The sequence below is a fragment of the Phascolarctos cinereus genome, unplaced genomic scaffold, assembly GCF_003287225.1.
Source record: "Phascolarctos cinereus isolate Bilbo 61053 unplaced genomic scaffold, phaCin_HiC Scaffold_9;HRSCAF=440, whole genome shotgun sequence".
Classification (NCBI taxonomy): Eukaryota; Metazoa; Chordata; class Mammalia; order Diprotodontia; family Phascolarctidae; genus Phascolarctos; species Phascolarctos cinereus.
The window spans coordinates 149,114,856-149,131,562 of NW_027556402.1; the positions used below are offsets into that span (position 1 = coordinate 149,114,856).

The 16,707-nt window shown below is 39.9% G+C and overlaps 1 protein-coding gene across 2 annotated transcripts in view; it reads left to right on the forward strand.

Annotated features, from left to right (window-relative positions):
* Positions 1 to 8,478, forward strand: part of TXK (TXK tyrosine kinase) — a 56,152-nt gene extending 47,674 nt beyond the window's left edge. For both annotated transcript variants that reach the window (XM_078148176.1, XM_020990513.2), the window contains one exon: positions 7,591 to 8,478. In XM_078148176.1, the coding sequence (XP_078004302.1) occupies positions 7,591 to 7,659 (69 nt within the window). In that variant the 3' untranslated portion in view covers positions 7,660 to 8,478. The remainder of the gene's footprint in view (positions 1 to 7,590) is intronic.
* Positions 8,479 to 16,707: the final 8,229 nt, after the last annotated feature.

Genomic DNA, 16,707 nt, shown 5'->3' on the forward strand with positions numbered 1-16,707 from the left:
TCTTTCTTTTTCTTAATCCTCTGTACTGAATCTGTCTCCAAATCCTGTTGTTTCTTCCTTCCAAATATCTTTTGGATTTATCCATTTCTCTTTATTTTTACTGAAAAACTTTAATCCAGGCCCTTATCATCTTATGGCTAGAAGCAGGTAATGAAGTAGAAAGAAGAGAAGTTTTAGAATTAGAGATTTGTTGTTGTTGACTCATTTTTCAGCCTTATCTGACTCTTCATGACCCCATTTGGAGTTTTCTTGGCAATGATACTGGAGTGGTTTGTCATTTTCTTCTCCAACTCATTTGACAGATGAGGAAACTGAGGCCAACAGGATTAAGTGACTTACCCAGGGTCACACAGCTAGTAAGTGTCTGAGGCCAGATTAGAACTCAAGAAGATGAGTCTTCCTGACTCCAGGGCCAGCACTCTTTCTACTGCATCACCTAGCTGTCCCTTGGAGTCAGAGGACCTAGGTTCAAATCCCAGTTCTGCTACTTCATACCTGTGTGACTTGGGATAAGTCACTTAACCTCTCATGGCCTCCTTTTCCTCATCTGCAAAATGAAGAGATTAGATTGGCTGGGCATGGAAGTATTTTACAACTCTGAAATTTCTATGATTCTACTATTCTAGCTTGTAATTCTATAGTTACCCAAACAGCTTCCTTGATTGTCTCCCTAATTCCAGTCCCCTGAATCTCTAACAACTGGCTCCCTAACTTTGTTCCTTTCTTTGTTTTTTAAATGGTTTTTTAAATGTCTTCTGTTTTAACATTATAATAGTTATCTCTAGTAACCTTCTCCCTTCTCCCTTCCCTTGTTGACTCATTTTTCAGTCATATTTGACTCTTCATGAGTTTCATCCCATATAACAAATAGTATTTATTTTTATTTTTTTATATGAATTTGTTTATTTTTAGTTTTCAACATTTACTTCCACAAGATTTTGAGTTCCAAATTTTCACCCCATCTCCCCCTCCCTCCACCCCAAGATGGCATGCATTCTGAATACCCCTTCCCCTAGTCTGCCCTCTCTTCTATCTCTCTTCACCCCCTTCTTTTATCTCCTTCCCCTTCTATTTTCCTGTAGGGCAGGATAGATTTCTGTACCCCATTTCCTCTATTTCTTATTTACCAGTTGCATGTGAAAACTTTTTTTTTAAACATGTGTTTTTAAAACTTTGGGTTCCAAATTTTCTCCCTTCCTCCCTTCCTACCCTCATTGAAAAGGCAAGCAACTCAATATAGGTTACACATGTGCAGTTATGCAAAACACTTCCATAGTAGACATGTTGTAAAAAACTAACTCTATTTCCCTTAATCCTATCCTGTCCCATCATTTATTCTATTCTTTCTTTTGGCCCTGTCCCTCCTCAGAAGTATTTACTTCTGATTACCCCCTTTCCCAATCTGCCCTCCTCTCTATCATCCCCCTCTCTTGTCCCCTTCTCCCCCATTTTCCTGTAGGGTAAGACAGATTTCCATACCCAATTGAATGTGTATGTTATTCCCTCCTTAAGCCAAATCCTATGAGAGTAAGATTCACTCATTCCCTCTCACCTTCTCCTATTTCCCCTCCACTTTAAGAGCCTTTTCTTTTCTGTTTTTTTTGTAAGATAATTTACCTTATTCTACCTCTCCCTTTCTTCTTCTTCTACTATAATCTCTCATCCCTTAATTTTATTCTCCAGATATGACACCTTAATCTTCAACTCACCCTGTGCCATCTATCTATCTATCTACATATAATTTTCCCCCCTCCAACTACCCTAATAGTGACAAAGGTCTCATGAGTTATAAATATCATCTTTCCATGCAGAAATGTGAACAGTTCAATCTTAATAAGTCTCTTATGATTTCTCTTTCCTGTTTACCTCTTCATGTTCCACTTGAGTCTGTTTGAAAGTCAAATTTTCTATTCAGCTCTGGTCTTTTCATCAAGAATGCTTGAAAGTCCTCTATTTCACTGAATGACCATTTTCTCCCCTGAAGGATTATACTCAGTTTTGCTGGGTAGGTGATTCTTGGTTGTAATCCTATCTCCTTTGCCCTCCAGAATATTATATTCCATGCCCTGCGGTCCTTTAATGTAGAAGCTGCTAAATCTTGTGTTATCCTGATTGTGTTTCCACAATACTTGAATTGTTTCTTTCTGGCAGCTTGTAATATTTTCTCCTTGACCTGAGAACTCTGGAATTTGGCTACAATATTCCTAGGAGTTTTCCTTTGGGGATCTCTTTCAGGAAGAGATCAGTGGATTCTTTCAATTTCTATTTTGCCCTCTGGTTCTAATATATCAGGGCAGTTTTCCTTGATAATTTCTTGAAAGATGATGTCTAGGCTCTTTTTTTGATCATGGCTTTCAGATAGTCCAATAATTTTTAAATTCTCTCTCCTGGATCTATTTTCCAGTCAGTTGTTTTTCCAATGAGATATTTCACATTGTTTTCTAATTTTTCATTCTTTTGGATTTGTTTTACAGTCTTGATTTCTCATAAAGTCACTAGCTTCCAATTGCTCTATTCTAATTTTTAAGGAAGTATTTTCTTCAGTAATCTTTTGGACTTCCTTTTCCATTTGGCCAATTTTTCTTTTTAGGGCATTCTTCTCCTCATTGGCTTTTTGGACCTCTTTTGCCATTTGGGTTAGGCTATTTTTTAAGGTGTTATTTTCTTCAATTTTTTTGGTCTCCTTTAGCAAGCTGTTGACTTGTTTTTCATGATTTTCTTCCATCACTCTCATTTCTCTTCTCAGTTTTTCCTCTACTTCCCTTACTTGCTTCTCAAAATCCCTTTTGAGCTCTTCCAAGGCCTGGGACTGATTCATATTTTTCTTGGAGGCTTTGGATGTAGGAGCTTTGACTTTGTTGTCTTCTTCTGGTTGTATGTTTTGATCTTCTTTGTCACCAAAGTAAGATAATATAGTCTGACTCTTTTTGCGAGGTTTGCTCATGATCCCAGCCAACTATTTGAATTTTAAACTCTCTGTTAAGATTAAAATCTGCTTCCAATGTGGAGAATGTACTGTCCCAAGCTTTGGGGGTTTATACAGCTGTTTTCAGAGATACTTGCAGGGACCTGTAAATTTTCAGTTCTTGCTAGGTGGTATGATAAGGGACGAGGTGTTTACTCCTTTCCTGGCCTGTGCTCTGGTCTATTAGTGACCACAAGCACTCCTTTCTGTCCTGGAACTGTGAAGAAGGTTTTCTCTTCACAGCCACTACAAGCTCTACCATGCCAGCACTCCTCCTAGCCCCAGGACTGACGTCCAGAACTGTGATCCAGATCCAAGCATGGGCAAAGCAAGACATTCCTGCCTCAGCACTGGCAAATAGATCCCTGAAATCCCTCTCTGATCAGCCACTTGATTCCCCCTCAGTCTGTGGGCCGGAAGCTCAGAACACAGCCACCACCTGTACTCTGTGCTCTCCGCTCTGGAGCTGGCTCTGACCTAGCTCCTCTCTCACCACAGAAACAGACTTTTCCCACTGACCTTCTAAGTTGTCTTTGGTGTTTGTGGGTTGAGAGGTCTGGAAGCTGCCACAGCTGCTAGTGATTCAGTCCTCTGAGGCCTGAGCTCCTCTCCCCACCCAGCGTGATATACCTTTCTGGTCAACCATCCAGGTTGTCTTGGGCTGGAAATTTGCTTCACTCTGTCTTTTTGTGGGTTCTGCTGCTTTAGAATGTGTTTAGAGCCATTTTTTTATAGGTATTTGCTTTCACTTCCCCATCCAATAGTACTTTTTTTTTTTAGGCATTTGGGGTTAAGTGACTTGCCCAGGGTCACACAGCTAGAAGTGTGAAGTGTTTGGTCTGAGGCCTGATTTGAACTCAGGTCCTCCTGACTTCAGGGCTGGTGCTCTATCCCCTGCACCATCTAGCTGCCCCCTAATAATACTTTTTAAAGACCAAAAAAAAGGAAAAATCTCAGCACATTTGATCAATAATTTTAAAAAATCCAAATACATGTGCAATATGTAACACCTGTGAACCCCCCACCTCCATGAAGGAGTAGGTTAGAGTTATCCTCTCAGATCTTTTAATTTGAGTTATGCTTGTGGTTTTTCCCTTTCATTCACATTTTTGTAGTTATTATGTATACAATGATCTCTTCCACATTGTGGGGGCTAGGGGAGTGGCATTCCCACAATCTGGAAAATCCTCATAAAATATTTGGTCCTTCCTTCATACTAGAGAAGGAATCTGGATTTTTTTCTTTTTCTTTTATGGGGCATTTACAGTACCTCATGGTAAAATTTGGGTTAAGTATTTGGTCATCAGCTCTGTGTTATCTGCTGGCCTTCATGCATCATCTGCAGCTTTTGCAAAACCTCCAAAATTCCCATTTAATTTTTTATGCTGACCTGTGATAAATCAAAAATGTGATGAGGAAAGTCATGATTTGGAAGGGATAACTAACTGTACTGTTTTCTTAGTTCTGTTTACTTAACTCTTCCTCAGTTCACATAAATCTTTACATGCTTCTCTGTATTCATTATATACATCATTTTTTTGGGGGAGGGGACTAGGCAATGGGGCTAAGTGACTTGCCCAGGGTCACACAGCTAGTAAGTGTCAAGTGTCTGAGGCTGGATTTGAACTCAGGTTCTCCTGACTTCAGGGCTGGTGCTCTATCCACTGCGCCGCCTAGCTGTCCCCATCATATTTTACAGAACAGTAATATGCCATTATAGTCATGTACCACAATTTGTTTAGTCATTCCACAGTCAATGGGTATCTACAGTTTCCAATTCTTTACTATCATAAAAAGTACTGCTATAATATTTTGATGTATAGGGTAACTTTCTTCTGTCAGTGGCTTCCTTGGGGTATAAACCCAGTAATGGAGTCTCTGCTTCAAAGGGTATGGACATTTTAGTCACTTTATTTGCATATTCCAAATTGATTTCCAAAATGGTTGTACCATTTCACAGCTCTACCAGCAGTGAATTAGTGTGTTTATCATCCCACAATCCCTCCAACATTAACTATTGCCATTTTGGGGGGCAATCTTTGCCAATTTGCAGGGTGTGAGGTGGAACTTCAGGGTTGTTTTGATTTTTGTATCTCTGATTATTAATGATTGGAGCATTCTTTCATGTGGTTGTGAATACTTTACAATTCTTTTTTTTTTTTTGAGAACTGCTCATATCCTTAGATTACTTATCTATTGGAGAATGGCTATTGGTCTTGTATGTGCATTTATTGATTGTTTTATATAGATTGGATACTAAATCCTTCTCAGAGAAATTTGATATAAAGATTTTTCCCCCATTTGACAATTTCTTATCTAGGTTTATTAATTTTGTCTGTGAAGAAGCTTTTCAATTTCATGTAATCAAAGTTATCTATTTTATCTTTTGTAATAATTGCCTCTATCTCTTTGGTTAAGAATGCATTTCCCACGCATAGCTGGGAGAAGTATATATTCTGTTTCTCTTCTAATCTTTTTATAGTCTAATAATTCTAATTTCTGCCAGACTGCTTTCTAGTTTACCTATTAGTTTTCATCAAGGAGTTTTTTCCCTAGGTAATTATTGTTTTCTACTTTATCAAACGTTGGGCTATTGAGTTCCATTGTTTCCCATTCTCTCCTGCCTTCTCTCTTTTTTTTTTTTAAAGACCAGACATGTAAATACATGTTCTTGGGGAGGAAACTCTCCAGGAGGAAATTACTCTACCAATCCCAGATTAGCACCTCCTATGCCTGGAGGGTACTGAGAGTTTCAGTGACTTGCCCAGGGTCACAAAGCCAATCTATGTTAGAGGCTGGATTTGAACCCAGGTCTTTCTGACTCAAAGCCAACTTTCTATACATACTACTCTGCTTTTCTCAAACTAATTTTTCTAACATTCCACTTTTTTCATCTTAGTTGCTTGGCTCAAGAACCTACAACTCCTATGATTCCCGATTTATTCCTCCCTAAACCCAACACTTCTGCCTACTTTTTATGGCCCTCCATAATCCCTTCATCAAGCCCAACTCTTCTACCTTCAACTTTATAGTCAGTCATTCACCCAATAAACATCTATTAAACACCTACTGTGTGCCATGCACTGGAAATAAAAAGAAAGGAAAAGACAGGCCCTACTCTCAGAGAGCTTTCAGTCTAATAGGTGAGACAATGTGCAAACAGCTACCTACAAAAAATTATATAATTGGAAATGGGCTCATTGCATCATAGATTTAGGGTTAGAAAGGATCTTAGAGGTCATCTATAGTCAAGCGATATTTATATGTTATGCCTACCACCTTCCTTTTCATCTATGAAGATTCTGTCCATTTTTTCAAGGCCTGGCACAGTCTCCGTTAGCTCACACTGAGCTCTCCTGCCTCTGAAGTAATTAGCTGTTTATAATCAGTATCATACTGTTTCCCTCCTAACTGTTCTCATATAGGTTTCATATGGAATGACAGCTTGTTATAGGTGGCTCAGCTTTTATTGTTTGTCCGATATGACTGAGGAGCCATTATGACTGGGAAGAGGGGAAATGATGTCTCTGAGCCTTAGTTTCTTCATTTATAAAATGAGGATAATCATAGCACCTACCCCATGGGCTGATTGGGAGGATCAAATGGCGTGATGTATGTAAAGTGCTTTGCACACCCTAGAACACAACATAATAATGACCTCATTATTAAGGGATCTTCCTGTTCCAGATCCCATGATCTTTTGCTTCTGTACGACCTAAGGGTTCAGAAATAATTTAGACTTAGAAAACCACTGGGTAAATTGGAAAGCAAACAGTCCAGAATAATGATGTTGTTTTTAAACCTTTTGGGGGACTGGCCCAGGCCAGCCATACTTCATTCCCTCCCAGTTGTAGTTATTACTTTGCCAACATACCTCCTTTCGGTACCTGCTTCTCTTCTGGAGAATTCTTCCCCATTAGAATGTAAGTTCCTTGAGGGCAGATACTGTTGTCTTTTTGCATGTGTATCCCCAGCTTTTAACACAGTGCCTGCTACATAGTAGACACCTACTAAATGTTTGTTGTCTGCCTACCTTTAAACCATCCCACGACTGTGATCCAATCCCCATCCTATGCCCCAACCATGACTTTTTTGGCCTAGTATACTGAATCTTTCATATTTGGACATCATACACATCAGTGTATGAGGGGGTGACTGATAAAAGCAAAAGGTAATAATAATGATAATTATATAGCTAGCATTTATATAGTGCTTTAAGATTTGCAAAATTCTGTATATGTTATTTTATTAGACCCTTATAACAACCCCGTGAAATGTAGTAATATTTATTACCCTCATTTTACAGTTTCCAGAAGATTCATTCATTCTCTGTCTCTCTCTGTGTCTCTCACAGACACAGACACACACACACACACACACACACACACACACACACACACACACACACACAGAGCCCTTCACTTTGTGCTAAGAATGTATTTTTTGTGGCTGACTCCTACGCTAATGCCTGTGCTGAAATGACTTGGTCTGATGGCCAAGTCTGATGACTCTCTTCCTTGTATGTGTTCTTCTGCTTGAGGTTATGGCTGCCTGCCAGGAAGGCCCATAACCTGTGTCAGAGTGAGTCTTCTAATGATGCTGTCCTCTTATCTGACCTCTTTCAGAAACCTGAAGGCCGCCCTACTTTTGCTGAATTGACTCAGGTACTCACAGATATAGCCGAGACTGGGTGACCCAAGATGGAATATCAAAGACCCTGACACCAGTGTCCTCTTTGCTGAATTGTCAGGAAAGGAAATTCCTTTTTTGGTCATTGATAATGATCTTCTCTAGAAAGTTGCTGATGATGGATGACCTATGTACATTGTGAAGATGTATGAAGCTTTTCACTTACTTTATATCTTTGATCCACAGTTTCTCCTGTGATGACTAAATTGCCATCATAAGTGTGTAATAATGAGCAAGTAGGACCCAACATGTCTTTGTGGGAAGCTGAGCGAGCTGTGGGGATCTAACTAAAACCCCAAATCTCCCCTAAGTTTTATATTATGAACATGTAATGACTTTTTAGTTACAACCACAAAGAGTAAGGCCTGACTTGCTGGACATGTGGATTTACACAGATTCCCAAGTATTTCCATCACCAAGACTTTTGATTCTTGAAGAGGTTTGTTGGAAAGAGAAGACAGAAGCCAACAAAGGCAGAAGATGATACAAAAGAATTCATCTTGCCAAGCTATAGGAAAGCATAGGGTAGAGCTGGTATATTAGAGGGATATGCCTTATCCTATCTTCTCTTCCCAGCACCCCTCATACACATGGACTCTTGCAGATTTGCAGCTGAAGAGTTAAGCCAGAAAGATTGTTGAGAGCTAAGTGGGTTGGTTGGTATATGTCACCCCAATTTCCCTAACACCTTTCTTTGCTCCTTCCTCAACTCAGGTGGAAGAGCAGCTTTCCTTGCCCTATTCTGCACCAGCTGTTCAAGCCATCCCTTCCAGCTGTATCTCCCATGCTGCTGACAATCTGAATAAACTATTCTCTGAATGTTACTTCACTTTCAGTTCTCATCAGTTTATGCCCTTGATATAAATGAAAAAAAAAATGGTTGCTGCCAGTCCTGACTTGCGTGGTTAATGACAGAGAAGAGTGAGAACAGGGAGAAAAGAGGTTTTGTCCTTTTTAAAAAAGAGAACGGAGACTATTCCTTATCAGTGTGAACTGGGGGGACCGCAGGAGAGGGAGGCATTTCCTGCCCCCCCCCACCAGGAGAGAAAGTATATTATGATCCCTAGACCGTCAGTGTGCTGGTAAATGTTTAACAACTGACTACATAGGGAAAAAAAGTACTAAAGACATATTTTTCAGTTTTATCTGCATTATTAACATTTTCAACATCACTTTTTAGAGTCTGGACAATTAACAAAACAATAAATCAGGCCCTGACATACTGCATTTGCTGATTTCCAAGCTGTAAATGATCACTGAAAATTTTAACAATCAGCCCTTGTGAGACATAGGAGCTGGTACCGGCACAGCACTGCCCTAGACCCATAAATGCAGAGAAGCATGAGAAAAAAGAGATCTAGTGAAATAATGGCTGGAGATGGGGGTCAGAGATGGGGAGTCATCTAGTCTCCTAGACTTAGAGCTGAAAGAGCTTGTTAAAGGTCACTTAGTTTAACCCGCTTATTTTACAGATGAGGTATCTGAAATCTGACAGACAGTGACTAGACTAAGGTCACCCAGATAGTAATTAGTGAAGCTGGGATTTGAACCCAGCCCCCATGATTCCAAATCCAGCCTTCTTTCCGGTACACCACACAGTTTCAAATAGGTTTTTCAAATGCCTGTTTCAAATATTATCAAAGCTTATTAACAGGGTCTCTCAGAGAGGTTTAATTGAATACCTAACGTTGCACAGCTAATAAATACATGAGTCAGGATTTGTACTCAGCGCTTCCTGAAAATGTTGTGGTTTCATGTTTGTTGTGGGGTTGTCTCAAAGAATTCAGAGTCACCTCCAGTCCAAGGGAATGCATTAATTGGGAGTGACGCCTCAAACGGGCTGAGTTCCAAGGGGAACCAGCAACTTAATAAGAGAAGACTGGCAATTTTATAGTGTAATGATGCTGACTACACAATAGAAATTATGAATATTAAAAAGGCAGGCGGGATTTGTCAAGGGATTAGGTATGGGGGAGGGGGTCCCCAGCCTCAGTGGAACTGCGCATTCCATTACCCACAATGCATACAGAAAAACCCAAAGGGGGACGTTTACGTATGCTAATGATATTATAATAAGCCTCTCTACATCATAAGTTTGCTCTAGGTCAGTTCTTTACTATTATTGCACAGACAGTATGTTGGGGAAGCCCTTTCTATGGTTAGGTGGTCAAATATCCTGGTCTGCAACCTGGTGGTGCTGCTTTCTGATTGGCTAGCTATTGTGGTCCTGTCTGGTCAAGACGGACAGTTAGGTATCATGGATCTGTCTTGGGCTGCATGGATAATATTATTGTGATTGAGTGCATGGACACACCTGTTTAAACTTGAGAATTGGATCTGGGGGCAGAGGCTAGCTAGAGGCAGTGGCTGTATTGAGTGTGGGGGCCTGTGATGTGGTTAAGGCCAGATTGTGCGTTCAAATCAGGGCGTGCCTGCTGTTCAGTGAGGCCATATTGGGGCTGGGGGCAGTTTTATTAGGATTCCATCAAGACCATGTCCAGTGCTCTAACCTCTATATTATGCTACTTCTCAAGCCTCTTGCAACGTTCAAGTTCCATCTGCAGCCATTATCAGGGATGGCCTAAATTGTAATCTTATCCTGTTGTTCACTGCAGGGCATCTAAAAAAAAAAAAAGGCCAGACATCTTTAAAATTGCCTTCCTTCAGAAAAATACCTCCTCATTATTTTGGAAGGATGGTTACTGCTCACTCCACAACGGGAGTTGAAAACACACCATCAAAATTCTACAGCAAAGTTTTCTTTTTTTTTTCTTTAAAATTCCTTAGCATGTGTTAAGTCAAGTGTTTTGTATTCCAGGAAGTCAATATTATTGTACTTATTTCCTCATATGTGGTTTTTATATATGAATGGCAAACAATTTCTAGTCATGTTGAATGCTTTAGAAATGTTCTACAAGGAAGAAAGAAATGGAACATTGTAGAAATGGAGTGTGTATAGATGAGGGTGGAGGAAGGAAAGAAACATAATTAAGCATCTACTACATGCCAGGCATTATGTTAAATAATTGTATTTATCTTTACAATGACCTTGGGAAATATGTATTATTCTTATCACCATTTTTCAGTTGGGGAAACAGAGGCAGACAGAGGTTAAATGACTTGCCAAGGGTCACACAGCCAGTTAGTATCTGAGGTTGAATTTGAACTCAAGTCTTCCCAATTCCTGGTCCAGCCTTCTATCCAGTGAACCACCAAGCTACACCTAGTGAGCTTGTCACACCTAGACTATTTTGCCTCGTATTGTAGTTATTTGTGATATGTCTCAACTCCCCTAGCAGATTGTAAGCTTCTAGAGGGCAGGGATGGCTTGTCTTTGTATCCAGCACCTGGTACAACACCCTGAATATAGAATATAAGTGTTGAATGAATGATTCTATAGCATAGATGGATTCTTGAAGAACTGATCAGGTCGGCTACATCAATTGAGATCAATTTTATAAGGTCTTAGGGCAGGGAACCTATGTTTGGGACTTGGGGTGCATTTGTAGGAGATGGTGATGCCTCTTGATGGGTTTTCATTCCAAGGAAGTCCATACAATAGTGTAATGTTATAGGACTCCCTAGAATATAGGGGTGTTGCCTATTCAGTACCCCTAAATTTAGTTCTCTTCTGAGAGGAGTCTGATCCATAGAGTGGCATGTCTCTAGAGTTTTGGACCCTGGACTCTCTAGAGAAGGAGGAGAATTGTATGATTATTGATGGGCTATTGTGAATTTTTTATGTCTTTTTTGCATTTATTTATGGCCTCATGAGTTTTTTTTCCTTTTCTGTATTGTGGAAAAAGGTTGTCCTCCACTATATACTCTGTTACCTTGAATACTTCTATGGGACCTGGGAGATCCTGTTAAGATATTTGAGGAGACCCAGAGAAAATCTGTATTCTGAGATTGAAAAAAGGCCAAGGTCTCCCACTGCACCCAGAATCACCTCCAGTCGTCCTGATCTATATCTTAAAACTAGACCCAGATGACTCTGGAGGACAGAGTGAGGCCGGTGACTTTGCACAGCCCTGCCTCACTTAAATCCAATCCACTTGCAAGTTATGGCATCACCTCTCTGATGTCATGGTCCTCTTCAAGAATGAAGGATAAACCACCACAACAAAAATATTCTGAGATTCCACAAAGCAAAATCTTGGTGGGAACAACATAAGTCAAGGAAATACTGATTTGGGGGGAAGCTCCCAATATGGAACCTGAACTCTATAAAACCAGAGCCTGGGGTTTGGGGCCACGTATACTACATGGTATAACTAACATCACAGAATCTTAATGTTTGAAGGGTCCTTGGAGATGCTTTAATCCAACTAGCATGGTATAGGGGAAAGAGCACTGATTCTGGCCTTAGATGACCTGGGTTCAAATCCTGTATCTGATGTTTACCTGTATGACTTTGGATAGGTCACTTAACATCCCTGGCCTCAGTTTCCTTATTTGTCAAATGAGGGGACAGGCCTAGATCACCTCGGAAGTCCTTTCCAAATGTAGATCAAAGATCCTATGATTGGACCCCCTCATTTTGCCAATGAGATACAGACAGGAGAGAAGTAGCTTACCTCACGTCACCCAGCAAGTTAGTAACAGCTAGAATTTATAGGATCATAGGAGTAAGGGCTGGAAGAAAACTAGAGTCTATATATGCACCATGGCTTACCCAAGCTTGCATAGCTAATAAGTAAGAGTAGGAATTTAAATCCAGGTACTCTGATGTTAAATCCATGTTTCTTTCCGGTAGGCTACCTTCCCAATCTTTGAGACCTGGCTTACTAATTTCCAATCTGCTGTTTTTTCCAATATGCCACACTGACTTCCAGTAAAAGAAATCCTAACCTCAGATAATTAAAGGCTAAGTGACATTTCCAAACTAAAAAAGATAACATATTCTTCCTTACTACACTGCTAGGCCCTGGGAGAATTTCATTAAAGGGGCTGAAAAAGGGAAGTCACCTCTTAATAACTGACAATAGCTCACATTTGAATGGCATCTTGTGACAACAAAAACACTTTGATAATTTCTCATTTGAACTTTACAACAGTCACTAGGAAAAATGTTCTGTAAATATTATCCCCACTTTTAAAATGAGGCCTTGAGGAAAAATTAAGTAGCTAAACCTATTTTCTGTCCCCTGAAGTCAGAACCCAAACACCTGCAGAGAAGGGGATGTTTCCCAAAGAGAAAAAAGGAGGGAAGATATTGGCAAAAATGGAAACAACCCTGAAGAAAATGAAGATCTCCAAAAAGACCAGGCACAGAAAGCCAACCATGCTGGAGGGGCCAAGGGAACTGGATGAATTTTGGATAACTGTGTGTTTTTGGTCACTCTATAGCTGGAAATATTATCCTTTATCAAGCTTCATGAAGATGCACAATTCTGTCAAATTATTATTTTAAAAACAAGTTTTTAAAAATTTCATAATGGGGAGTAGGAAAAAAACAGGTATTTTCCTTTTTTATTTTAAATGAAATTAAGTGTTCCTTTAAGAACTGACCACTCTGTAACCACTCCCTAATCTTACCCCAACCACCTAATTAGCATAGTTGGCACACACTTCACTGAACTTTTCCTATATAAACTCTAGCAGCACCCCCATTAGATTGTGCGTTCCCTAAGAAGCTCTGCCTGCTTTATAATAAAACTTCACAATAAACTTTTGCCACTTGACTAGAAAATGGGTTGAGTCTATGAATTCTTTCTAGATGTATCTCAGTATTTTGGGGTCCCTGCACCCCTGAACTGCATCATTACTACTGAGGTCTGATGACATCTTCCCTGTGGATTTTTATATCCTTGCCAATACAAATGTTTAGAATTTGGGGAATTTTGTTTTATGTTCACATAGCTAATAGGTGACAGACTCAGGACTCTGGCCATGTACTTCTGATTTAAGGCTATAAAGCCTTAAAATTCTCCTTTGTCAGTGACTCTTCTGGTGGTCTCCTAGTACACAATCACTGCACTACTGTGGATTTAACTCGAGGGAACTTCAGAAAGATTTTAAGCATTTAAAAAATAATGTGTTTCAAAAATGCTTTTTGACCATGTTATCAGTAATTCAGTTATATAGCACTTTTAAGATTTACAAAGTAGTTTCCTCACAATAATTCTGTGTGGTAGACAGTTACAAGCATTATTATTACTGATTTACAAGCAAGGAAGAGTGAGGCATAGAGAAGTCGACTTACCTGTGATCACACAGTTAACACCCATTAGAGGTGATATTCAATCCCAGGCTCTTAACTCAAAATTCTACACCCTTTCTACTAAATTAGCCTTGCCCTTTATTTTCTGGAAACTTTAAAAGTTCCCATCCAGGGGCAGCTAAGTGGCACAGTGGATAGAGCACCAGCCTTGGAGTCAGGAGGACCTGAGTTCAAATCCAGCCTCAGACATATAACACTTACTAGCTATGTGTCCCTGGGCAAGTCACTTAACTCCATTGCCTAGCAAAAACAAAACAAAAGTTTCCATCCAGCTTCTTAGTCGAGCTTTGTTGTTCCAGACCTCTGATTTATAATTGGTGTAAGGAGCTCCTAAAGAAACTTCCTCTGCCAATGGAGATTGGCAACTGCTCTGTAGCTTATGGTCTCAGAGAATTGCCGGGGGTCCATGAGAGGGTAAATGAGTTGCCCAGGAATCACAAAACTACTATGTGTCAGAGGGGGGACATCTTGATGCTGAGGCTCACTTTCTATCCACTATGCCACCTGTTTTCATTCAATTTCACAAACATTATATTTACTCCTCCCCAAGCTATTTGAGCTTCTTTGCTTTCTTCCTCTTTTCTGTCTTTTTTTTTAAGTCTCTAGCACCTAGCATAACACTTGATACATCACAGGCACTTAATAATAGCTTTAATGAATGAATACATGAATGAATGGTGCTGGATACAGCACCCAATGAACTTGGGAGGAAATGTGCCATCCCACAAAAGGTGCTTGGTGTACAGCTGGTTAGAGTATTAGAAGTTACAGACATGAATGAAATTCATGAAACTGTGTGAATGAAGTTGTGAACATACACTTCATCTTCTATAATAAAAGAGCCTACTCCTACTCTCTGCAGCAAAACAAGTCTGACTTTTGATCTCGCTTAACCGGTTCCTCAAGAAGGGTGGGGTTTTTTTTTTTCCCCCTTCTTTCTGCCTCAGCTAATCTTCAGCCATCAGGCACCTTCTTGTATGAATCAGAACTGAACAAGATCAACTCCTTTGCTTTGAGGGAAGTCTACTCTGCTTTGCTTTGATGAGAAAACTCTTCCTGATGTTTTTTTCTCTTTCCTCTCTGTCTGTGGCTTTTCTGACAGCACAAAGACTGGTAGAGTTGGAAGGGATCTCAGAAATCATCCAGGCCCAAGCTTTCCACTTGACATATGAAGCAACATGCCCGACATCACCCAGCTCCTTAGCAGGGCCACTTCTGCCAGACAGTATGGGATGGGCCTTTCTAGGACGCCTGCTGCCTCTGCCTTATGATATTGACAGGACTGAATGAGTGATCTGTTTATCTTTACAGATCAGATCACAAAAGGAAAAGCATATTTTCCAAACTTGGTGAAATGTTTTGTATTTATAATGGGTTTTTTCCCCACTTAAGAACATTTAGGATCCATAAAATGAGAGAGGTGTAACCCTGGCAAATAGAGCTATAAACCTAATTTTGCTCATAAAAATTTCTTCCCTTCCTTCTAAGAGTTACTTAATCTTAAAGTTTCTGGGACCATGGGGCAGCTAGGTGGCGCAGTAGATAGAGATGCCACCTTGGAGTCAGAAGGACCAGAGTTCAAATCTGGACACTTGACACATTAGCTGTGTGATTCTGGACAAGTCACTTAACCCCACTGCCTCCCCCCCCAAAAAAAAGTTTCTAGGACCAAAGACAGAGAAAATGGATTGACATTCAAATATCCTTTCATTTAAAACTCGAAGTAATGCAGTGTGGTGATGATTAAAAATCAATGGCAAAAGGACAGAGACATTCAATGACTTTCTCCTGGTTTTCCAGGGCAGGGTGTTTATTTTATCTACAAATCTGTAAGAATTTGTTTTCCTGAGTTTTGATTCAAGAAGTCCTCCAATATGGTCTAAAGGCCACGATTAACATGATGTAACAGATCATTAGCTAGGATTCCAGGAAGGACTTCTTCCACAGATGTCAGGTAATCATTTCTGACTGGTGTCATCTCTGCTCTGAGGGTTAAAAATGAGGAAGCACATTTTAGACATGGGGAATCTCTCACATTAATGGATGAAGATGGAAGACAGAAGTTGCATTTGGGGAATAGTCGAGTCCAGTGGCTCCTCATTTTATCAGGCGAAGAACCATTGATGTTAATTCTAGCACCATGTACTGGGCCTTCTGGCTCACCTGGGTAAGAATTCTCATCACTAGAAGTGGTACCAGAATTACTGCTACCAGATCCTCTAATCTACCGCCCATTTTTTATTCCAAGTCCCACCATTCAAGCCTATCTCTCTTGCTTAGAATATCATAATAAAATTTTTAACTTCTATATAGATTCTGTCCCCTCCCCTAATTCATCATACACATCTCTACCAGAATAATTTTTCTAATGCACAGATCTTATTACGTCACTTTTCTAATCAAAACCTTTCAGTGATTCCCCATTACCTTCTACAAATAAAATCTAAATCCCTTATTCTGACATTTTAGGCCTTCGATGACCTGGTCCCACTTTCCTTTCTAACTTTATTTTACACGACTTCTTGGGTCAATCAAACTAAGTTATTTGCTAGACTGTGAACATGTATCTCTCTTTTTGATGCCTTTTTGCTCGCACAGTCCCCAGGGATGCAGAGTCTGTGCTCCCCTCAATCTCTATACTATCACACATGCCTTCCTCCATCTTTCTGGTCTCCAAGACTCTTCTCCTAGACTATTTCTGTGGTCTTTCCATTATTCCTTCCCTCATTCAATCACAGACTTGGAACTAGAATAGACCTTAGGAATCATCTAGGCTAAAGGTTTTTAACTGGGGATTTTTATATTCCTAAAGGACCAATGGATAGATTTC